Source organism: Erinaceus europaeus, chromosome 8 (genome assembly GCF_950295315.1).
Source record: "Erinaceus europaeus chromosome 8, mEriEur2.1, whole genome shotgun sequence".
NCBI lineage: Eukaryota > Metazoa > Chordata > Mammalia > Eulipotyphla > Erinaceidae > Erinaceus > Erinaceus europaeus.
The window spans coordinates 26,605,224-26,630,959 of NC_080169.1; the positions used below are offsets into that span (position 1 = coordinate 26,605,224).

The following is a 25,736-nucleotide window of genomic DNA, read 5'->3' on the forward strand; positions in this document are numbered from 1 at the left end:
TGTAGCCTCTCCCAAAATGTAACCTGACCACATGCCCCTTCTCAGAGACCCAGTTCCCTCTTCACCGAAAACTCATGCCCCATTGTTTCTAGATAATTGAAGTGACCCTGGGGGGACTACGCACGGGAGGAGAATAGCCCGAGCGGCCGCCAGAGGACGCAGTGGACAGGGACTCCGCGGGGTGAGGAAAAAGGACGGGTTCATTCTGCCTCCAGATCGGCACTTGGTCCTCTTTCCTGGCCACCAGTCCCGCCAGGGCTCCCTACGGTTCCTGTTGCCCTGGGCTTGGCCACCGGTTGTCCCTCGACTCCCCCCGCCAGCCGCCGCGCCCCGAAGCATTACCTAGTGCTGCGGTCACGGTTGCCGTCACAGGCACCCTCCCAACCCCACCCTTGACCTGCCCGCGGTCCATCTCCCTCCCTCCCCCGCACCTGCCAGCCAGCAGCTCCCCGGGGCCGCAGGTGCGGACAAAAACGGAATTCCACGCCCCGCGGAGAACTGCCAGCTCTTGGGAAAAGAAGGGGAAGTGCTGCCAGGCTGATGTCCCAGGTGCGTGCCAGTCCTCGAGGCGCCACATGGCGGCGCGCTGGTGGTCATGCTCGGCATCAGCTTCGGGGAGGGGGGGCCCCTCCGCAGCCACTGGTCCCACCTTAGCCTCCTCCTCACAGTGAGCCCAAGTGCAAGCGAGGGGTGAGGTTCTCAGCCATCAGCATCCAGTTCACGCTGCACCCACTGATTCTCCACCTTTCTGAAAGGACTAACTTCGTTCAGGATTCCCAAAGCCTTTAGAAGTCCAGTTACTGATTCTAGTAGATAAGTCTCCCTGCTTCTTAGAAGGGGCCGGGGAGGGGTGTGGATATGGGAGGTGCGTCTTGAATAGTTAAGTTAAATTTGTGGCAAAAAAAAAGTTGGGTACCAGTGAACAAGGTAGCCTTGTATGGACTTAACATGCAAGTCGTCCATAAAGCGTTCAGACCCTGCTTAGGAGTATCTTCCATTCTGTGGAATTGCTCTAGTTTAAATTCATTTCCACAGACCTTAAGTAAGCTGCTCTTTATTACTGAGGCAACCTCTGAGGATCCACAGACTGGCTCTCTGTGAGAGGGGAAGTTCCTAATTCCTGTGCACTGCTGGGGTGAACAACTTAGTAGTAACACAAAGCATGTGTCATGCCTACCCTTAGGGAAAGTCAGTGTGCTAGCGCCCAAACTAAGTGTTCCTCTGCTTCCATTTTCCAGGTTGTGCCTTTTTAGCCAAGTATGGAAGTAATTCATGGCAGGCCCTACTGTTACAGGGACCATGAAGGAGCTGATATACTCTCAGACACCTTTTACTCCAATGAAGTGCACACTCCACTACTAAGAACTACTCGCCCAACCGCATCAGAGGACAGGTAAAACAAAAACTAAAGAAAGCAAAAATGGAAAGAGTCTTTCTACTAGTGGTTTTTTTTTTTTTTTATGTGAGAAAAACATTCGTGGTTATGGGCATCTTCTGTTTAACATGCCATAAGAAAGTTATGACATGACAATTAACTAAACCTTAAAGTAGCCACATCCACTAGGAAACTGTGAAATAAATAAGAACTAGTGTTAGCTATCACAGACAATCTGTACGTAGTAACTTTTCATTCTCTTAGTAATCTTATAAATACAATTTTATATATGAAGCAACAGGGGCAACCAAGAAATTTGACTGGATTTTAATGCTAGTTGTCTGTATTGTGATTACTGGAATAATTTTTGAAAAAGACAAAATCCTAAAGCATGTGGCTAGGGAAAAAAATCTATGTCATTGTACACTGTAACTTCACTTGATCAAAACTCTCATTTAACAATAGTTTAAGAACTCAAGCAAAAAATCACCTAGCCTTAATTTTAAACACTTCTAAAATGGAACATCACAAGGCTGAAGATACAGCACAGTAGTTATGCAAAAGATTCTCAGCCCTGAGGCTCTGAGGTCCCAGGTTCAATCCTCGGCTGTACTACAAAGCAGAACTGAGTAGGGCTCTGGTCTCTCTCTCATAAAATAAAATACTTTTGGGGACCAGGTGATAGCATATCTGGCTTAGTGCACATGTTACAACGGGCAAGGACCTTTTTCAAGCCCCCAGTCCCCACCTGCCAGGGAAAAGCTTTGCAAGTAGTGCAAGCAGTGCTACATGTGTTTCTCTTTCTCTCTCCCTCTCTTATCTGCCCCTTCCGCCTTTTGATTTCTGGCTGTGTCTAGCCAATAAAGATAATAAAAAATTAAAAATTAAGTAAAATGGGACATCAATACCACATAGGCAACCCAAATCATTTTGAATGTTCCTGATTAATAATTTTCTTTCTACTGAGAAGACTTTATCTCTTCATATTTTTACCTATTGATTCTGATTCTTCTCTTAGAAGTCAAGCAAAATAAGAATAATTTATCATCTCCAGCATCCTCTCGAACTCTGAATTTTCTTTTGGCTGAGAGCTCTCTTTGTTAAACAGTGATTCTCAGTAGGTTTTATTTTTCTTTTTTCTTGCATCTAGTCTTTCACCATCTTAGTCAGACTTAAAAAACATCTATTCAGGAGTCGGGTGCTATGGACCGGCGTAAGGATCCCGGTTAGAGCCCCAGCTCCCCACCTGTAGGGGAGTTGATTCACAGGTGGTGAAGCAGGTCTGCAGGTGTCTATCTTTCTCTCCTCCCTCTGTCTTCCCCTCCTCTCTCTGTTTCTCTCTGTCCTATCTAACAATGATGACACCAATAACAATAACTACAACAACAATAAAAAACAAAGGCAACAAAAGGGAAAATAAATAAACACAAAAAGCATCTATTCTTGTTTGTGAATATATCCTCTATGTTAAAAAAAGCATTTCCCCAAGTATAAAGGTAACATATACTCCTTTTAAGTAGATTATAAATTGTAGATATAGAGAAAACACATTCTATATAAATTCTTTCATTTTGTTGTTTTCCCAACAGAGGGAAAAAATATAAAACTAAAGTAAAAGGAAGGCAACCACTCCTTTTCTCCTATCTAGAAACAATAACCATTTTCAACATCTCAATGTATCCTCTCCAATTTTAAAACTTAAAGGTCATAATTGGTACTATTTTGTTAAATTAATGAAAAGGAATGTTTTTTATATTAAGGGTAAGAAATTTTACCTCATTTTTACTTCTGAGTCAGTCTCCATTGTCTTCTTCTGTTGCCTAAACCCCAAAACTGACCGCTGGTCCTAAATTCCTACACAGAACTCCAAGGACCAGAGATTAGAAAAATCTTCCCTGGAGTCAGAGGCTTTCCCTCATCATACTGTAGGTTATTCCTTGACTCAAAAGCAGAAACACCAGAGTAGTAACTGTTCTCTATCAATATTGAGGCTTACTTCAAAGTAGATTCAAGGAGGTCTCTGGTAATCTCACCTTAAAGCTACCAGAATCTCCGAAACAAAACATACACACATACAAACACACACACACACACACACACACACACACACACACACACACACGAACACTCCCCTTTAGGGATTGCCCTTCATAATGTAAAGAGGAATATGAGTTTAGCATGTGTCAGCTCTTAGCAATTAAATTTTCTAGACATGGATAAACTTCAGGTGATGCCTTTTATTTAAGGTCACAATGTATCTAGAACAAACTTGCCACTTTACCTGCAAAGTAAAATAATTTTCTCATATCATATCTATTTTTTTTTTTACCAGAACACTGCTAAACTCTGGCATATGGTGGTGTGTGGGGGATTGAACCTGGGACTCTGGAGCCTCAGGCATGAGAGTCTCTTTGCATAACCATTAGGCTATTTACCCCGGCCCAGTCTACTTTTATTTTTCATTCCAAACTAAGCAACATAGCCTTGCTCCATTGTTATCTAGCATTTTTCTGTAGACAGGGTACAACAGAAATGTTGTTGTTTTTTTTATTGGGGGATTTATGGTTTATAGTTGACAGTAAAATAAAATAGTCTGTACATGCATAACATTTCCCAGCTTTCCAAATAACAATTCAATGCCTACCAGGTCCTCCTCTGCCATCATGATCCAGGACCTGAACCCTCCCCCAGCCCCTCACCCCAGAGTCTTTGACTTTGGTGCAATACACCAACTCCAGTCCAGGTTCTACTTAGTGTTTTCTCTTCTGATCTTATTTTTCAACTTATGTCTATCCCATAGCCATCCTTCTCTTTCTGACCTATCTCACTTAACATGATTTCTTCAAACTCCATCCAGGATGGGGTGAAGAAGGTGAATTCACTATTTTCAATAGCTGAGTAGTATTCCATTGTGTAAATATACCACAACTTGCTCAGCCAGTCATCTGTTGTTGGACACGTGGGTTGCTTCCCAGGTTTGGCTATTACAAATTGTGCTGCTATGAACATGGATATACACAAATCTTTTTGGATGGGTATGTTTGGTTCCTTAGGATATATTCCCAAGAGAGGAATTGTAGGGTCATAGCGTAGGTCCACTTCTAGCCTTCTGAGTGTTCTCCACAGGGATTGGATCAATTGACCATTCCTACCAGCAGTAAAGGTCCAGTGCTTTGCCCCCACAACCTCTCCAGCATTTGTTGCTGCTACCTTTTCTGATGTATGACATTCTCACAGGAGTGAAGTGGTATTTCATTATTGTTTTTATTTGCATTATTCTAACACTCAATGAGTTGGAACATTTTTTTCATGTTTGTTGGTCTATTGGATGTCTTCTGTAGTGAATATTCTGTTCATATCCTCTCCCCATTTTTGGATGGGGTCATTTGTTTTCCTATTGCTGATTTTGGTGAGCTCTTTATATATTTTGGCTATTAGCCTCTTGTCTGGTGTATGAGATGTAAAGATCTTCTCCCATTCTGTGGGAGTTCTCTTTGTTTGAGTGGTGGGTTCTTTTGCTGTGTTAAAGTTTTTTTTTAATTTGATGTAGTCCCATTTGCTTATTTTTTATTTAGTCTTCTTTGTAATTTGTTCATATCACTGAAGATGCCTTTAAAATTTAGATGGGGAAGAGTACTGCCAATATTTTCCTCTAAGTATTTTGAGTTTCTGGTCTAACATCCAAGTCCTTGATCCACGGGAGGGCGACTCAGCCCAGTGGCAACGCTCTTGCCTCCCAAGTCCTTGATCCAATTGAAATTTACTTTTAATTTTGGTGAAATATAGTGTCTCAGTTTCATTATTCTGCACATTTCAACCCAATTTTTCCAACACCGTTTGTTGAAGAAACTCTCCTTTCCCCCATTTAATAGTCTGGGCACCTTTGTCAAAGATTAGATGTCCATAGGTGTGTTATTTCTGGGCTCTCAATTCTATTCCACTGGTCAGTGTGTCTATTTATGTTCCAGTACCAAGCATTTTTTATTACAATGGCCTTCAAATACAATTTGAGATCTGGGAATATGATGCCTCCAGTTCTGTTCTTTCTTCTGAAGACTGTTGTGGAGATCCTAGGCGTTTTCTGGTTCCAGGTAAACATTTGTAGCCTTTGTTGTATTCTCCTAAAAAATTTTGGTTGGGATCTTAATAGGGATTGTGTTAAATTTGTATATGGCTCTGGATAGTACATTCATTTTGATGATGTTAATTTTCCAACCCATGAACATGGAATATCTTACCACTTCTTTGTGTCTTTTTCTATTTCCTTGAATAGTGACTCCTAATTTTCAGCATATAAGTCTTTTACTGCTTTGGTTAGATTTATTCCTAGATATTTTATTGCTTCTGTTGCTATTGTAAAAGAAATTGATTTCTGGACTTCTTTTTTCTGCAGCCTTAGTGTTTGCGTAGAGGAATGCCACTGACTTTAGTATGTTAGTTTTGTAGCCTGACACCTTACTATATTGCTTGATAATTTCCAAACGCTTCCTGATAGATTGTTTAGGTTTTTATATATATATATATATATATATATATATATATATATATATACTATCATGTCATCTGCAAATAGGGAGAGTTTGACTTCTTCTCTTCCAACCTATATCCCTTTAATTCCTTGCTCCTATCTGATTACTATGGCAAGAACTTCCAACACTATGTTGAATAGTAATGGTGATAGCGGGCAGCCCTATCTAGTACCTGATCTGAGGGGAAATGATTCCAGTTTTTTGCCATCAAGTATGATGTTAGCTGTAGTTTTGCTATATGTGGATTCTACTACCTTGAGGAATTTTCCATCTATTCCCATTTATTGTAGTATTTTGATCATAAAGGGATGTTGGATTTTGTAAATGGTTTTCTCGGCATCTATTCATATAATCATGTGGTTTTCGGTCTTGCTTTTACTGGTGTGGTGGATCACACTGATTGATTTATGTATATTAAACCAACCTTGCATCCCTGGGATAAACCCCATGTGTCATGATAAGCAACCTTTTTAATATACTGTTGTATCCAGTTGGCTAGAATTTTGTGCAATATTTTAGCATCTATGTTTATCAAAGATATTGGTCAGTAGTTTTTTTTTTTTGTGTCCCTGTCTGTTTTTGAAATCAGGGTAATGTTGGCTTCATAGAAGCTGGAAGGGTGTTTTCCTGTGTCTTCAATCACTTGGAAGAACTTTAAAAGTATAGCTATTAAGTGTTTTTTGAAGATTTTCTAGAATTTATTTATAAAACCACTTTTATTGTTGATAAGGTTTTTGATAACTGTTTCAATTTCTTTTGCTATGATTGGCCTGTTCATATTTTCTAGATCCTCTTTGTTTAATTTTGGAAGTTTGTATGTATCTAGGAACTCGTCCATTTCTTCCAGGTTCTCTAGCCTGGTGGCATATAGTTGTTCATAGTATTTATTAATTTGTAGTTGCATTGCCTAAACTTCACCACTTCAGGTCTATACTTTTTTTTCAGATAGAGACAGCATTATACCATCTGCCATAATGATTTTTTTTTACATATATGCATTTTACTATTAGCTCTCTGTCAACTGAAAATGAAATTAACATTTGTCTTCAGCTTTTCTTTAAAAACAAGTTCTGGGAGTTGGGCAGTAGTGCAGCGGGTTAAGTGCACATGGCGCCAAGTGCAAGGATCCCGGTTCGGGCCCCAGCTCCACACCTGCAGTGGAGTTGCTTCGCAAACCGTGAAGCAGGTCTTCAGGTGTCTTTCTTTCTCTCCCCCTCTCTGTCTTCCCCTCCTCTCTCCATTTCTCTGTGTCCTATCCAACAATGATGACAACACTAATAGCTACAACAGTAAAACAACAAGAATAACAAAAGGGAATAAATTTTTTTTTAAAGTTCCAATAATTACTAAGTAACTATTAGGTAAATTGAACCCCCTGAGTTTGGGATATAATGTTCAAAATGCTTTCTGGTAACTCGAAAGCCAGAGAGATTGGTTTATCCATAGGAATTATATTTTTATCAAAAACAAGATGACACAATAGTAAGTGGCTATAGGTGAGACACTGATAATTTATTATTATTTATTATTATTATTTATTCTATGGTTTTAAATGCATTACTTAAGCCTTAAAGTTATTTAATCCTGAAACTTTAATAATTATTTTAATTAGTTCTGCCTAGATAGTGCTGTTAACATTAAAGTTAAGAGGATCAGAAAAAACTTAAAACAAAGAACTATGCCTTAAATTTGGCCTGCTTTTATTTTAAATGATTTCCTGCAATTTACTGGCATTAGGTGAGCACCAATCCAAATGATTGATTAACATTTTACTCCTGGCTCATCGTCCTAGAACAGTGTAATATATGGGGGTCAGGTGTTGAGAAATTGGCATGTCTAATTTAACTTTAAATTTAATCTTACCTGATCTAATTTAAACTTTCAAAAACTTAGATATTAAATCTTCGGTTGTCATTCATCAAATGTATTTAAATATTTTTCTACTGTCAATATTTTTCTACCTCCTCAAAGTATGTCTGTTGATTATACTCATGGAGCTGGTAAAGGCCTCAGAAGTCTGAGAGCTGAATGCTAACACTCCTCCTGCAACACCCCAAATCAGTAGTCAACCCTCTTTATATTCAATGTGGTACGGAAGAAAAAAACCAAAGCCTCACTCATGAATATTACTGCTAAACCTCTTTCCTGGAATAATTCTTATGTTATGTTTTTACGTGACACAGAGAGAGAGGCTTGGGGCGAGGGGTAAGGTCGGCAGAAGGAGAGAACGTACCCTTCATGGAACTCCACTATCTCTGAACTTAGTGCTCCCATGTGGCACCAGAGACTGAACCCAGGTACTCACATATGAGAGTATGTGCTCTATGCATTTAACCACCTTCTAAAGGACTACATAGTAAATATTTTAGGGTTTATAATCTCTGTCAGACTACTCACCCCCATTACTGTAGGGTAAAATGAGACATAGACAAGAGATAGCGTACAACAAATAGCTTTGCTTGCACTGCAATAAATTTTACTCACAAAAATGGGCAATAAGTTGAAATTGGCCAGTGAGTCATTACTCTGCCACCCCTTATCCAATAAAAGATTTCTGGGACAGAGAGATTGTTCACCTGTTAACAGTATGTTCAGCATTAAGGGAGCTCTATGGAGTGGTTCTGTGGTATCTCAGTTTCTCCCTTATCCTGTCTTTCTCTCAAAAATAAAAATATTAAAAAATGGATCAAGAGGGCATTCAGAGATGTATTGTACATGAGTGAGGCCCCAGTGCCACATAAAAAAAAGCAAATTGATAAATATAGTATGTTTTATGGGTAAAGCACTTGCCTTTCACAAAGGTTTCCATTTCCTTCATCCCACTCAACAAATATTTACGGAAGGGGGTCACATTAACCAAAAACTATACAGATACAAAGAAGAAAGGGTCTCTAAAAAAGCATAAGAAGATAAGCTGAGGGTAGATAGCATAATGGCTACGCAAAGAGAGTCTCATGCCTGAGGAAGCCCAGGTTCAATCCCTCACAACACCATAAGCCAGAGCTGAGCAGTGCTCTAGTAAGGAAAAAAAACAAAAAAACAAAAAAAGATAAAGTACTGGAGAAGAAAAGGAAGAAGAAGGGAAAAAAGAAGAAAAGGATTCTGGAATCAGCACTGTTAGGAGATATTTGCACATCACACATCAGACAAGTGACTGATATACAGGATTGGTACAGATCTACGAAAGAAGCAAAAAGTAACTCAATAAAAAGTGGGCCAAAGAACTAAACAATAGTTTTCTAAAGAAGAGATACACATGGCCCACAGACACATGAAGAAATGCTCGGCTCCCCTTACCATTAGAGAAATGCAAATTAAAAGTACACTGAGATACCATCTCACACCTGAGAGAATGGCTTACATCAACAAACCAGGAAATGACAGGTGTTGGAGAGGTTGTGGAGAAAAGGGAACTCTGCTACATTGCTGGTGCGAATGTAAACTGGTACAGCCCCTCTGGAAAACTGTATGCCTAGTCCTTAAATGAAAATGAGATTAAGGCATTTATCCAGTGGACACTCAAATGTTAACTAGAAGGGCATATGCGTCCCTATATTAAATAGTGGAAGCAGCCTAACTAACTATCATCAGATAACTGGCTAGAGAGGTTATGAGATATATATTTCATGGAGTCAAAAAAGATGATATTGTGTCCTTTGGGGCAAAATGGATGGAACTGGAGGTGATTATGCTTAGTGAAATAAGTAAAGAGATAAAAGATGGTTTCATTCATGTGTGGAATCTAGAGATCAGATACACATGAACTAGAAAAAAAAAATGGAAGACCAAACCAAGAAAACTGTTTCTTCTTTTAAAGGTTTTTTTTTTATTTTTCTATGTTTTATTATCTTTATTTATTGGGTAAAGACAGCCAGAAACCAAGAAAGTAGGGGGAAATAGAGAAGGAGAGAGACAGAGACATCTGCAGACCTGCTTCGCCACTTGCAAAGCGTTCCCCCTGTGGATAAGGAGTGAGGGCTTGAACCTGGGTCTTTGCACACTATAAAGTGTGCACTCAATCAGGTGCACCATCACCCAGCCCCCAAGCAAACTATTCCTAAGACTTGTAAGAACTATGGTGGTTCTCTTTGGGAGGTGGGAGGATGCGGATGCAGAACTTTGGTGGTGAGTGTGCTGTGGAACTGTACCCTGTAATCTGACAATCTTGTAACTGTTATTAATCACAAATACAACAGTTTTGAGTTAAAAAACAAAGGAGCCCAATAATAAAAGTGGGCCAAAAAAAAATCATGGGCCAAATAAAAAGATAGTTTTCTAAAGAAGAGATACACATAGCCCACAAATATGTGACAAAATGCTCCATTTACCATTAGAGAAATGGAATTTAAAACTAGAGGGCAAATTAAAACCCAATATAATAAGATACAGTTTTAAAGGATGGAAGCCCAGAATCCTGACACCCGCAGTGGTAATGTCTGGTGCATACCTTCTTCCTGACTTAAAGCTCACATCTACCCTCTGTGTCATGACAAAGTAAGAAGAAGCTAGCAAGTTCTCTATGGTCCTTTATAAGAGCATACATCCCCTCCATGAGGACTCCACCCTCATGACTTAGTCACCTCCTGCATCCTCACCTCTCTTCCTCCATCACCTGGACTTCAAGATCTTGACATGAACTTGGACCAGAGGGGGGGTGGGCTGTGGTGGTGGACACAAACATTCAGATCATGACATTCTGTGCTGAAGCTATTACTACAAAAGTCTGTCTGTTCACAGGTATCATGAGTTAAGGGAGTTGCTCCAACGACGTAGGCTTCCATGGGGCACTGAACAGGAATGTGGTAGGATACCCATTCCACTCCCTGAAGACCACAGGTCAAAATGTGTCATGCACAAAGGACATCATCATTATGGACTTGGTGGAGAAAACTGGCCAAGGTGAGTAAAGTCTGCCTTCACATAGAGGCCTTCATTATTCATTTTTCTTTATTTCTATTTGAGTTCTTTGTTTTCTTAAATTTACCTTCAAACATTTCTTTTACTGTTTATGAAAAGACACCGATGGAAAAACTTGATTACATACATTTTTAATGTAAAGTCAGTTAAACAGCTGTCTTCATGTCCCTACTGCCCTTGGAGATGTCTGAAAATTGTGATAAGAAATTTTGATTTGTGGGGGTAGATAGGATAATGGTTATGCAAAGAGACAATCGTGGCTGAGGCTCCAAAGTCCCAGGTTCAATCCCCTGCAACATCATAAGCCAGAGATGAGCAGTGCTCTGGAAAAAAAAATGTTTTTTGATTCATTTAATTCCCTTGTTAATCTCATTTTATCTAAAACCAAATGGAAATACTCCTGAGAGATTAAATCAAAATGTCTTCTCTTGAGCAAACAGCCAGACTAGTTGATACAAATGTTCTTGATTGCTGTTAATCAATCTCTTTGAATCTATTGGGCATTGCTTTCAAGCATTAAAATATTTCATTTATAAATATTATTAATTTATAAAATTAATCATTTGTAAACCTTAAAATCACTCAACTTTATTCAAAGACTGGTTAAAACTAAAGAGAAAGCAAGAATATGAGCAGCAAACTATGTATTGCTGTATTTATTCATTAACAATTATGACATTCAAAGCACTGTGACATTCTGGGGTAGGGAGATGGCTCAAGAGGTAGAGCACATACCTTACAATGTGAAAGGATCTGCATTTGAGTTCTGGTCACTACACAGGAGCACCTACCTGCATGGAGGAAAACTTCATGAGCAGCACAATAGTGATACAGTGTCTCTTCTTCCTCCTACTCCTTCACTCTCCCTTTCTCTGTTACTCCCTAAGAGAAAGAAAAGAGAAAGAGAGAGAGAGAGAGAGTTGTTAGTTCACTGGAAGCAGAGAAATCCTGTAGGCATGGAGCCCCAGAGAGAACACCCAAGAAATGTATTTAAACTAAAATCTATCAAGCAATCACAACAACTACTTTGCTAAGAGTTCCATTAACCAGTTTACTAATAATAATGTAGATAAATAGATTTTAGTTAGAGTCATCCAAAGAAAACGAGAAGAGAAATTGCATGTGCGAGGCACCAAGCTCAGTCCCTGGCACTGTATATGCTGCAGTACTCTGCTTGCTCTGTCACAAAATAGATAAGTAAATTGTTATTATTTTAATTTTAAATAGAATTTTTAAGAAATAATAAAATTTTAAAACTACTTAAAGGGGACTGGTGGGTGGTGGCATAGCCACTAGAGCACACGTGTTATCATGCACACTGACCCAAATTCAAGCTTTATTAGCAGTGGATTGGTGCGGCAGCTATCTCTCTTTCTCCCCTTTCTATCTCTCTTACAATGTGGGTGTGGGGAGAATGGCTTCCAGGAGCAGTGGAGTCATCCTGTCATCCTGCAGACATCAAGCTCCAGTGATAACTCAGGCAAAAAAAAAAAAAAAAAAAAGCTAAAAATGAAAAGGGAAAATTTTTAATTTAAAAATGAATAAAAAAACTCAAAAACAGAGAAGCTATGATAAAAAAGCTGATGATGAATCATGAATCCATTCAAATATGAAATGGCTGGACATTAAGTAGTGAGCACTGAATTCATTCATATGATCGTAGAACCATGTAAATGTTTGAAATCCTTGCAGAATGTAGACTGTATAAACAGGAAGAGGAAGAAGGTACAAGTACAATGGATTTATCATCTCCTCTTTTGTGTCTGAAAGTCAATATTACCTAAAAATTAATAACTCCAACATCCAAATTGTTTCAAAATCTTCACCTTAATTTTGCACAGATACTTTAAAAGTTTACATCTATAAAACAAAAATATTTATATGCAAGAATTCCTAATTTGACTTTTTCATACACTGGGTAATGGTAAGTGTTTTTAACTCTTGTGTTCTTTTAGAAATTACATAAATTTTGATCTTATTCTCTAACTTTTGTTTTACCTAAAGTAGTCCATCTCTCCAGCTCTTTATTCTTTCTCCTTGACTTTTTTTTTTTTTTTTTTCCTACCAGAGTCACTGCTAGAGTTTGGTGCCTGCACAGCAAATCCACCACTCCTAGTGGCCATTTTTTTCCTTTTTTACCATATTTTTTTTCTTTTTGCTTGCTAAGGCAGAGAGGAAATTAGAGGGGAGAGGGTGAAAAAGAGAAACCCCTGCAGCCCTGCTTCACTGCTTGTGCAGATGGGGAACCTGAGGTTTGAGCCTGGGTTCTTGCACATAGCAATGCACATAGCTGGATTTGCCACTGCCTGGCCCAATGTGTAGCATTTAATGTTCCTCAAAATCTTATCATGATGTTGTATGAACCAATTCCATAAAAATAAATATCTTTTTAAAAAACCTGCAAGTTGTTTTAATCAAGTACTTCTAGTGGTCTGGGTGATAGCACTGAGGCTAGTATTGAACTTTAACTAAGTTTAGTCCCCAGCATCACATATGTCAAAGTGATGCTCTGGCTCTTTCTCACAAATAAATCTTTTTTAAAAAGACATTTGAAGGGAAGGAGGTGAGGGTGGTGGTGCACCTGGTTGGGCGCACATGTTACAATACGCAAGGAACCGGGTTCTAGGACCAGGGTTCTAGCCCCTGGGCCATACCTGCAGGGGGAAAGCTTTGCAAGTGGTGAAGCATGTTGCAGGTGTCTCGCCCTCTCTTCCTCTCTATCACCCTCTTCCCTCTCAATTTGTGGCTGTCTCTATTCAATGAATAAATAAGTAATGATTTTTTAATCCTTAAAAAAAAGAAAAGAAATTAAAGGGGTGGGGTAGAGAGCATAACAGTTATGCAAAGAGACTCATGCCTGAGGCTCCAAAGTCCAAGATTCGATCCCCTGCACCACCATCAGCTAGAGCTAGGCAATGCTTTAGTAAAGAGAAAGAGAGGAAAGAAGAAGGAAGGAAGGAAGGAAGGAAGGAAGGAAGGAAGGAAGGAAGGAAGGAAGGAAGGAAGACAGGTAGAAAGAAAAAAGAAATTTAAAGAATCAAGTACTTCTGTATGCCACCCATTGTGCTAATTGCTATAAAAACATTACTTCATTTATACTAAATAATATTTGTTTTCTTTAAGGTCCATTATTTAATAAAACTACTTTTGTTCTTTTCATGAAATCTTAATCTCACAAGTTATTTATTAGGATGTATTAGGACTTTTCGTTGGAAACAAAAGAATTCACTTTGGCTAGTGTAAGAATATCTTAGAGGATATTAGTTTAACTCACAATACTGTAGGAGAAATAGAGAAATAGCCTACCTAACGGCCAACTTTCCAGGAAAAGTAGCCAAACTCATTCCCCAGACTGGACTCAGCAGGGGAAGAGTTTTAACCTCTGCTGCTATCTTGTGAGCAATATGAATGTATCACTTGAAGCCTGTGGTCTTCTTAGACTACACAAGTTCAAAGTCTAGTGCAGAAAATGAATTTTCTACATTTTACTGGAGAGAAGTATTTGAAGTGTGGGAAACTGGTAAATGCAGAGAATGACATAAAGATGTTAATAACTGTCAGTGCTAGTTGACTGTCACTTTAAATAGCAGTGACAACAATTAAATGGTTTCCTGTTGAACATGTGGTTCATAAACCAGCAGCATGAGCATCACCTAGGAAATGGTGACTGCAAAATATTGGGCCTCACCCCAGATTCATCGAAATACAAAATGCCTTTTAATAAAACCATTCAGGTAATTCTAACATGCAGTAAAGTTTATGAACCATTGCTCCAATATAAAGAACAATAACAACAACAAAAAAAAAAAGCAACACTTCTCAGACAAATGGAGATACTCTCATTTCCCCATCAAGGAGAAACCCAAATCTCATTAGCACCTGTATCCAAATGTTTATCCCTCTTTTAGTTTAATCATAGCCTTACCCTGGAAGTTTGCACTTGATAATGTAAACTATCACCAACACCACCAATATAAAATAATAAATAAAAGGGGGCTACGCAGTGGCACACCCAGTTAAGCGCATAGAATACCATATGAAAGGACCCAGGTTTGAGCCTCTACTCCCCACCTGCAACAGAGAGACGCTTCACAAGTAGCGATGCTGGTCTGGATGTGTCCCACTTTCTCTCCCTTCTCTATCTCCCCCCTTCCCCTCTCAATTTCACTCTGTCCAGTCTAATAAAAGAAAAAAAGGAGAAAATGGCTGGCACAGAGCCCCTGTGATAACCCTAGTGGCAATAAATAAACAATAATAAATAAATAAATAAATAAATGGAGGAGGAGATAGAAGGAGAAAAAGGAAAGAAGAAATTAGTTGGCAAGTATATATTTATGTATGCATGTACATAGAACAGAGTAAGAAAAGGAATAAGAGAAGTGCCTATAGTTCTTATTTCTCTAGCTAAGCTTCAGGCTATTGTTGGTGTTACCACCCACCTCAGTCTTCAGTCAGTGCCCGAACTGGCAAGAGTTCATTCCATGGTGGGGCAGTATTCAATGAATTTTAGGCCGTCATAACCAATAGGAAGGGAAGTGATCAAAAGTTTCTTTAAACTTTAGAAATACTCATTCCCATCATTTATAACCCATTATTTATAACAGAAACAGTGAAATAAACCTTTTTTTTTTTCTTTTAACTAGAGCACTGTTCATTCTGATGGTGCAGGGGACTGAACCTGGGACTTTGGACCCTCAGGCATCAGTCTCTTTGCATAACCATGATGCTGTCTCCCTCCACCTATATACAACATTCTTATATGCTTTTAATATTTGTATGTTTTATTTGATTTTTTAGATTGTTAATCTACCTGAAATAGTGTGAATAGTATGAGGCAAAAATTAGCTTTAGGGCAGGATAGCATAATGGTTATGGAAAGACACTCTTGGAAATCAGCTGTAGCGCAGAGGGTTAAGCACAGGTGGCCCAAAGCGCAAGGACCGGCATAAGGATTCTGGTTCGAGCCCCCAGATCCCCACCTGCAGGGGAGTCGCTTCACAGGCGGTGAAGCAGGTCTGCAGGTGTCTATCTTTCTCTCCCTCTCTCTGTCTCCCCTCCTCTCTCCATTTCTTTCTGTCCTATCCAACAACGACTACAACAAGGGCAACAAAAATAAATATTAAAAAAAAAAGAAAAAAGGAAAGATACTCTCATGCTTGAGGCTCCAATGTCCCAGGTTCAATCGCCCACACCAACTTAAGCCAGACCTGAGCAGTGCTCTGGTAATAAGTAATATAATAAATATAATATAATATAATATAATATAATATAATATAATATAATATAATATAATATAATATAATATAATATAATATAATATAATATAATATATAAACTAGTATAAAAATTCAGTTTTTCCCGAGTGACTAGTGAATTTTTTCCTGCATTGTTTACTGTAAACAATTTCCTCCTACTTTAAAATGTAATCTTTGCATAGCCTAAATCACATATATCCATGGTTATATGTGTCTATTTATCTTTTACTGTTTCCATTATATTGTATTAATTTAAAAAGATGTTCATTCTAATTTTTTTTTCTTTTCAGAAAAATTCCTATTGAACAATACTACTATTTGACACAGAACAAAAAAGGTGACCTCTATGAAAATGATGCTTTGTAAGTTTGAGTTTCATATGAAATCAAATAACAATTTTAAGTGAAAGTTGGTTATATGAAAAAATTAGGGGGGCTGGGCGGTAGTGCAGTGGGTTAAGTGCACATGGCGTGAAGCAGAAGAACCAGCATAAGGATCTGGGTTAGAGTCCCCAGCTACCCCCCCGGGGGGGGGGGGGGGGGGGGGGGGCGAGCGAGTCGCTTCACAAGCGGTGAAGTAGGTCTGCAGGTCTTTCCCTCCCCCTCTGTCTTCCCCTCTTCTCTAGATTTCTCTCTGTCCTATCCAACAACAATGACAGCAACAACAACAATATTAACAACGATGGGCAACAAAAGAGAGAAAAAAGCCTCCAGGAGCAGTGGATTCATAGTGCACAGAGACCCAGCGATAACCCTGGAGGTTAAAAAAACGGGGGGGGGGGGAGTCGGGGGGTAGCGTAGAGGGGTAAGTGAACTTGGCACGAAGCTCAAGGACCCGAGTAAGGATCACGGTTCGAGGTCCGGACTCCCCACCTGCAGGGGAGTCGCTTCACAGACGGTGAAGCAGGTCTGCAGGTGTCTGTTTTTCTCTCCCTCTGTCTTCCCCTCCTCTCTCCATCTCTCTCTGTCCTATCCAACAACGACAACATCAATAACAATAATTAAAAACAAGGACAACAAAAGGGAAAATAAACAAAATAAAAAATTTAAAAGAAAAAATAAAAGCCTGCAATTGGGAACTTTTAGAAAAACAAAGTATTCCTTTTCCCCAGAGATAATAATAATAATAATAAATATTAAAAAAAACAACAAAACAGAATAAATAGAACAAATGCAAAACCATTAATATTTTATAACAAGAGAAAAATAGGAACTGTAGAATAATAATTTTCAAAAGTATTCATGCAGCTCATTATTGGTCCTGTTCCCTGCCTCTGACCTTTGACCTACTTAAGCAATATAACAAGATTCTGCTGCAGTTTTTTGAAGGGTCATAGGAAACATCTCAAACCCTCAACAGAACTTACAATTTTAAGAAAAAAACATTCTCATCTTTAGATAAGAAATACTCGTTAATTTAGAGAAGTACATTTTCCAGCATATTAAATTACTTTTTATTACTATTTGAAATAGAACATTGTATGTATTACAAAATAATACCTTTTAATTTTCAAATAAGCATACAGCAGTGACAGCAATAAACAGTGAAATACCATTTAAACTTTATTAGACCATTAGAAATGTGTTTATGGATCCGGGAGGTGGCGCAATGGATAAAGCACAGGACTCTCAAGGAATGTGTTTATGGACAAGACATTATTATAGAGATCAGCCACAAGAGGGAGCCAAAAATACATGGACTTTGTTAAGGCATTGTTGCTTGGGATTAGTAAATTTTGAGATGTTCACTAATTTTATTTAATTTTTTATGAAATTTACTTGAAAGTGTAAAACAATAAACCCACTGATATCAAGGAATTGGTTTCTCTGAGAATTTTCATTGTATCCTTCCAAACTTTGATTTTTTTAAATTTTCTTGTCCCCCTTATTTCAAATCAAGTCATTTTAGAATATAATTGTTATAATGATATTGTAGTTAAATTTGTTGTGTAAGAAAAAATTTAATAACATGATATTTAATGTTAAATATAAAGTAGACAGTATAATTCTAGATCTCTTGACATTTTATGTTCCTTTTTACATATGAATATACTTAAGTTCATATTATTTTCATATATTTGGATATTATTTTCTTTTATACATGTATAAAATAAATAAGGTTATATCCCCCCAGTACCCAATTCAGCCACATATATAACTGGAAGACATAGTTGTATTAGTTCCAAATTCACGAATTTAGAATGCATATAGAAAAATACATTAAGAAAACTTTTATGGTTCATATGAATTATATGTTTATAATACAGCGATTCATAGAAATATATGGATTAGATATCACTTTCTAGAAAGCTTTAAATTAAACAGTATAATAAATTTTACCGATTTTTAAAAAAATATTTATTCCCTTTTGTTGCCCTTGTTTTATTATTGTAGTTATTATTGTTGTTGTGATTGATACCATCATTGTTAGGACAGAGAGAAATGGAGAGAGGAGGGGAAGACAGAGGGGGCGAGAAATAGAGATACCTGCAGACCTGCTTCACCGCCTGTGAAGTGACTGCCCTGCAGGTGGGGAGCCAGGGATCAAACCGGGATCCTTACTCCAGTCTTTGTGCTTTGCGCCATGTGCGTTTAATCTGCTGAGCTACCACCCGACTCCCGATTTTACTGATTTTTATCAATGATAACCTTCTATTCTGTTTTAATCCCTGAAATATTTCAGAAATATTTTATAGACTGAAATTAACTGTTGAAATCCAGTATAAGTGAATGACAATCCCTCTCTAATGTGGACTGTGTTCCTAGGCTGCAGAAATATGTCTGGGCATTCAGGATTCACAGTAATTACTATACATAAACTTCACATGAGTTGATTCAGGCATGCCCACAGAAATTTGTTAAAATTTGTTCTAGTCTTTCTGTCGACTATTCACTAACAGGAGAGGTCAATAATCCTTGGCAAAGGGACAGAGCACACACAGTACTTATCTATCTTCTCCAATCAAGTCACACTCAGGTCATTTCAGGTCGAATAATTGCATCAGCCTGGTGCCAGGCTGCTTCAGAGGACTTTGGCTACTGCTTAAGAATCAGGCCTCTACTATCATTAAAAGTAGTCAGTTCTGGGAGCCAGGCGGTGGCGCGGATTAAGCACATGTGGCACAAAGCACAAGGGCCGGTGGAAGGATCCCAGTTCAAGCTTCTGGCTCCCCACCTGTAGGAGAGTCGCTTCACAGGCGGTGAAGCAGGTCTGCAGGTGTCTATCTTTCTCTCCCTCTCTCTGTATCCCCTCCTCTCTCAATTTCTCTCTGTACTATCCAACAACGATGACATCAATAACAACAACAATAAAACAAAAGGGAATAAATAAATAAATATTTTTAAATGTAGTCAGTTCTGTACCTGTACTGCAAATAAATGAAAGACTGGGGCTGAAGTTAAAAGAGGAGACTGAAAAGAAGCTGACGAATAAACAAATGAGATATGATCTCTTATTCCTTTGTCTGGTAAATGTTCAATGTTCCCAAAGTAAGAATATCATCTTAGTAATTGGGGAGATGGCTCAGTAGGTAGAGTAAACGACTTGTATAGATGAAGCATGGTTTGATCCCAGGCAGTACATATGCTAGAGCAGTGTTCTGGTCTGTCTCTCATCTCTCCTCTCTCTTTTTTTTAAATTTTTTTTCTTATATATTTACTTATTTTCCCTTTTGTTTCCCTTGTTTTTTACTGTTGTAGTTATTATCATTGTTGTTTTTGATGTCGTTGTTAGATAGGACAGAGAGAAATGGAGAGACGAAGGGAAGGCAGAGAGGGGGAGAGAAAGACACCTGAAGACCCGCCTCAGAGACGCCCTGTAGGTGGGAGAGCCTGAGGCTCAAAATGGGATCCTTCCGCTGGTCCTTGAGCTTCAAACCACGTGCACTTAACCCACTGCACTATGGCACTACCGCCTGACACACACACACACACACACACACCACACACACACACCTCTTACAAATAATAATAATAATAATGTTATCTTAAAGACACTATAGTATATTAAGTAAGATAAATTGTAATTCTAAAGGTAAAGTTTTTATAGCAATGTAAGCTTTGAAAAGTCCTTATAAACTGGAATTTATCTTTTCCTTCCTTTATTTCTTTCTTTCCTTTTTTTTTTTTTTTAAATTTTAGGATGCCCAAGCCACCTAGTTCAGCAGCAGTGTAAGTATACAATTCTCATTTTATGATAAATAGAAAGTTATTATGGCAATCTGTCCTATGAAAACAAATGAAACTTCTCATGAAAAACGATGTTTCTTAGCAAGTGAAAGGACTGGTTGGTACAATATTAGTGATTTTGCCCAATCATATTCCCTGTTACTTTTCTTTTTACCTTTAAATTTAGTATAGTTTTATATTCACCAAAACTATTGGGAAATTAGTACAGAATTACTACAAATCCCCTTACTCAGTTTCCCCTATTATTAACATCTTCATTAGTATGTTATACTTGTCACAATTAATGAGCTGATATTGATACACTATTATAAACTGGAAGTCCATAGTTTTTTCATATGTCGTCATTTTTCCCCTAAAATCCTATTGTCTAGGATCCCATACAGCACATTACACTTAGTTGCTGTAATTACTCAGATTCCTTTAGTCTGTGACAGTTTCTCTGTTTTACCTTTTGTTTTGATTGTGTCAGGTAGACAATTTTTAGAAGCACTAATCAAATTTTGTAGAATATACCACAGTTGGAATTCGTCCGACATTTTTGCATGGTTATATTGGGGTAATGTGTAGTATGGAAGAAAACACAGAGGTAAACTTTCATTTTCATCACATCCTATCAAAAGTACATGCTATCAATAACTTATCACTGTTGGTATTAACCTTGCTAATGGCTACCTGAAGTAACATTTATCAGATTCCCACACTGTACAGCTAATTGTTTTCATACTATACTCTTTAGAAGAAAGTCACTGTGAACAATCCATTCTTTTTTATTATTATTATTTAGAAAAGGAGACATTAACAAAACCGTAGGATAGGAGGGGTACAACTCCACACAATTCCCACCACCCAATCTCCATATCCCATCCCCTCACCTGATAGCTTTCCCATTCTCTATCCCCCTGGGAGTATGGACCCATGGTCATTGTGGGTTGCAGAAGGTGGAAGGTCTGGCTTCTGTAATTGCTTCCCCGCGAAACATAGGCATTGACTGGTCGATCCATACTCCCAGTCTGCCTCTCTATTTCCCCAGTAGGGTGGGTCTCTGGGGAAGCAGAGCTCCAGGACACATTGGTGGGATCGTCTGTCCAGGGAAGTCTGGTCAGCATCATGCTGGCATCTGGAACCTGGTGGCTGAAAAGAGAATTAACATACAAAGTCAAACAAACTGTTGAACAATTATGGACCTAAAGGCTGGAATAGTACAGATGAAGTGTTGGGGGGTACTCACTGAAGACTATTGTGTGCTTTTGCTTTCAGGTATATATTTTGCCCTAGTTTATGGATACATGTGAACATATGCTCTATCTCAGGGGACCTGGTCTATATCTAGGTTTTGGGACTTTGTTAGGAAGTGAACCACCTGGAATGGAATTAGAAAATACTGTAAAAGGAAAGGTCTCACCTGAGTAATAAAGCTGAAGGGTTGTCATTCCACACTTGAAGTCTCTGGACACACTCTGAAGTGAAGCATGTTCGGGTGGCACTGGTTGCGTTGATTAGGTTGCGATCGGCAGATGCAATATTATTTGATATGAATTGAGAGAAGCATGCAGGAAAGTGGGCCCCACCCTAAGGTTCCAGGACTGGGGGAAATATAGGCTGTATAGTGGAAATGTGAGGTTCCTGCTGTCTTAGGGTTCAAGAAGACAATGGATAGTTATTGTTATCATCACATTATTTGGTAATTGGGTTAACTTTGAAAAGTCCCTTTGTTAGGGTTTGCTGTATAATACCCAGCATCTTGTATATAGCTGTGCCACCACCGGTTGCTTCTATTCTGCCTGGTCTAGGCTTTTGAGAGAGTCAACATATCAAAGACTCAGCCTATGAATTAAAAAGACTCAGTCTGTGTTTTAAAAAGTTTGAGACATACAATCAATTTTCCTCTCTCATATTAATTAAATAGTGACTTATATGACTACACTTTAATAGGAGTGTACATAAACACCATTCCCACCACCAAAAGACTGTGTCCCACCCTACCCACCTAGCCCCCCCACCCCACCCCCATCGCCCTGGGAAGCCGAATGTCCACCCTCCCCCTCACCACAGGGTTTTTACTTTGGTGCCCTACTCCAAACTCAGTCAAATCCTGCTTTGAGTTTCCCTTTCTGTTCTTCTTTCTCAACTTCTGCTTATGAGTGGGATCATCCCATACTCATCTTTGCCGGTCTGACTTAGCTCACTTAACATAATTCCTTCTAGCTCCATCCAAGATGGGTCAGAGAAGTTCATTGTTCTTCATAGCTGCGTAGTATTCCATTGTGAATATATACCACAACTTTCTCAGCCATTCATCTGTTGTTGGCACCTGGATTGCTTCCAGGTTTTAGCTATTATGAATTGTGCTGCTATGAACATAGGTGTAAACATATCTTTTTGTTTGAGTGTTATGGAGTCCTTGGGGTATATCCCCAAGAGAGGAATTACTGGGTCATATGAAAGGTCCATGTCTAGCCTTCTGAGAGTTCTCCAGACTGCTCTCCAGAGAGGCTGGACCAATTTACATTCCCACCAGCAGTGCAGAAGGGTTCCTCTGTCCCCACAACCTCTCCAGCATTTGTTTCTGCTGTCCTTTTTGATGTATGCCATTCTCAAAGGAGTGAGGTGGTATCTCAGTGTTGTCTTTATTTGCATTTATCTGACAATCAGCGACATGGAGCAGTTTTTCATGTTTGTTATACTTTTGGATCTCCTCTGAAGTGAATGTCTTGTTCATATCCTCTGCCCATTTTTGGATGGGGTCATTTGCTTTTTTGGTGCTAAGTTTGCTGAGCTCTTTGTATATTTTGGTGATTAGTCTCTTGTCTGATGTATGGCATGTGAAGATCTCCCATTCTGTGAGGGGTCTCTTTGTCTGTGTGATAGTTTCTTTGGCTGTGCAGAAGCTTTTCAATGTAGTCCCATTGGTTTGTTTCTGCTTTAGTCTTCCTTGCAATTGGGTTTGTTTTATCAAAGATGTCCTTGAGGTTTAGGTAGGAAAGTGTTCCACCAAAGTATTCCTCTAAGTATTTGATAGTTTTTAGTCTAATATCCAGGTCCTTGATCCATTTGGAGTTGATTTTTGTTTCTGGTGAGATAAGGTGGTTCAGTTTCGTTATTCTACATGTTTCAACCCAGTTTTCCCAGCACCATTTACTGAAGAGAGCCTCCTTCTTCCATTTAATACTTTGGGCCCCCTTATCAAAGATTAGATGTCCATAGTTGTGTGGCTTTAGTTCTGGGCTTTCAATTCTGTTCTACTGGTCTGTGTGCCTATTTTTTGTTCCAGTACCAGGCTGTTTTGATGATGATGACCTATTAATATAGGTTGAGATCTGGAAGTGTGATGCCTCTATTTCTGTTTCTTTTCCTCAAGATGGTTTTGGCAATTCTAGGTGTTTTCTAGTTCCAGATAAATGACTGTAGTTTTTGTTCTATTCTCTTAGAGAAGCTTGCTGGAACTTTGATGGGTATTGCATTAAATTTGTATATGGCTCTGTGGAGAATATTCATTTTGATGATATTTATTCTTCCAATCTATGAGCATGGGATGTCTTTCCATTTCTTGGTATCAGTTTCTATTTGTTTGAATAGTGACTCATAGTTTTCAGTATACAAGTCTTTCACTTCTTTGGTCATCTTTATTCCTAGGTATTTTATTGATTTTGCTGCTACAGTGAATGGGAGTGATTTCTAGATGTCTCCTTCTTCAGATTTAGTGTTTGCATAAATAAATGCCACTGATTTTTGTACATTGATTTTGTAGCCTGACACCTTGCTATATTGCCTAATAACTTCCAGTAGTTTTCTGCTGGAAAGAAAACTACTTGAACCTAAACTACTGTTTAGGTTTTTCTGTGTATACTATCATATCATCTGCAAATAGTGAGAGCTTGACTTCTTCCCTTCTAATCTGTATTCCTTTGATTTCTTTCTTTTGCCTGATTGCTATGGCAAGAACTTCCAATACTACGTTGAAGAGTAATGGTGATAGTGGGCAGCCCTGTCTAGTCCTTGATCTGAGGGGGAATGCTTTCAGCTTCTGTCCATTGAGTATGATGACGGATTCCACTATCTTGAGGAATTTCCCATCTATTCCCATATTTTGTAGAGTTTTGAGCATGAATGGGTGTTGGATTTTGTCAAAGGCTTTCTCTGCATCTATTGAGATAATCATGTGGTTTTTGGCTTTGCTTTTATTGATGTGGTGAATGACATTGATTGACTTACGGATGTTGAACCAGCCTTGCATTCCTGGGATAAATCCCACTTGGTAGTAATGAACAATCTTGTTGACATACTGCTATATCTGCTTGGCCAAGATCTTGTTTAATATTTTGGCATCTATGTTCATCATAGATATTGGTCTGTAGTTTTCCTTTTTTTGCTGTGTCCCTATCTGCTTTTGGTATCATGGTGATGTTGGCTTCATAGAAGGTGGAAGAGAGTGTTCCTGTTTCTTCGATCTTATGGAAAAACTTTAGAAGTATGGGTATTAACTGTTTCCTGAGGTTTTGTAGAATTCATTTGTGAAGCCATCTGGTCCAGGACTTTTGTTGTTGGGACAATCCATTCTTAAAGAGTCTGAAATTAACTATGTCTCCTTGAGGACCATGTTCTTACATATTGTTTACATTCTTCTGTATGAGAGATTTGTCTGTCTCACCCCCAAATTTATTTAATTATTCAATCACTTATTTGTATCACTATACTCACAGACATTTCTTTTGTAAAGATTATTCAATTAATTATTCAAATAATTGCATATCTCTACTTATCAGAGTATCAACAAGATAAATACTAATGAGTCTTTAGCACAAGGCCAGAGGGCCAAGCAAGGTGGCCCCATTTATACTAATTTGATGTTGATAAGAACTTCCTGAACAAAGACCATATCATTTGTTTTTAATTTTTCCCTTTAGACTATTAAAAAATTTTTTCATAGCACTCTAAAGACCACAAGATTCATATACCATCTCTTTTACATCAATTATGAAAGTTACTAATAAAAATTTGGTATGACTTATTTTTTTAAATAAAGTTATATTTTCTCTATCAAAATTGTAAAAATATATATGGCATATGTTCCACCAGAATGTTAATTCAAAGAAAATAGAGACTTAGGTCCCCTGTCATATTACCAAAAATTAGAATGGGGGTCACAATAAAAGACCCCCAGTAAATATTTGATGACTAACTTTTTTCAATTGCACTTTTTTCTATCCCTTTTGTTGTGTTTGCTTGATTGAATCACAGAGAAATCTGTTCCCCATATCCAATTGAACACCCCTACCACACACACATCCCTCGCTGTGCCATGTTCCCGAACTTTACATCACCTAAGGAGCGCTACACTGGCGTTAAAGCACGAAACCAGCAGCCATTTCCTCCCACTGTGCCAACAAAGCCTTATGATGCAAGGATTTTGAAGACAAGAGGTAAAATGTGATTTGAAATTATTTAATAACAAAATGAAAGATGTAAGTGGAGC

The 25,736-nt window shown here is 38.4% G+C and overlaps 1 protein-coding gene across 1 annotated transcript in view; it reads left to right on the forward strand.

Moving 5' to 3' along the window:
- Positions 1-259: 259 nt before the first annotated feature.
- SPMIP4 (sperm microtubule inner protein 4) overlaps positions 260-25,736 on the forward strand; it is a 34,825-nt gene continuing 9,348 nt past the window's right edge. The window contains exons 1-6 of the mRNA XM_007529056.3: positions 260-549; positions 1,239-1,393; positions 10,642-10,803; positions 16,367-16,438; positions 20,216-20,245; positions 25,502-25,683. Coding sequence (XP_007529118.1) covers positions 1,260-1,393; positions 10,642-10,803; positions 16,367-16,438; positions 20,216-20,245; positions 25,502-25,683 — 580 coding nt within the window. The 5' untranslated portion in view covers positions 260-549; positions 1,239-1,259. The remainder of the gene's footprint in view (positions 550-1,238; positions 1,394-10,641; positions 10,804-16,366; positions 16,439-20,215; positions 20,246-25,501; positions 25,684-25,736) is intronic.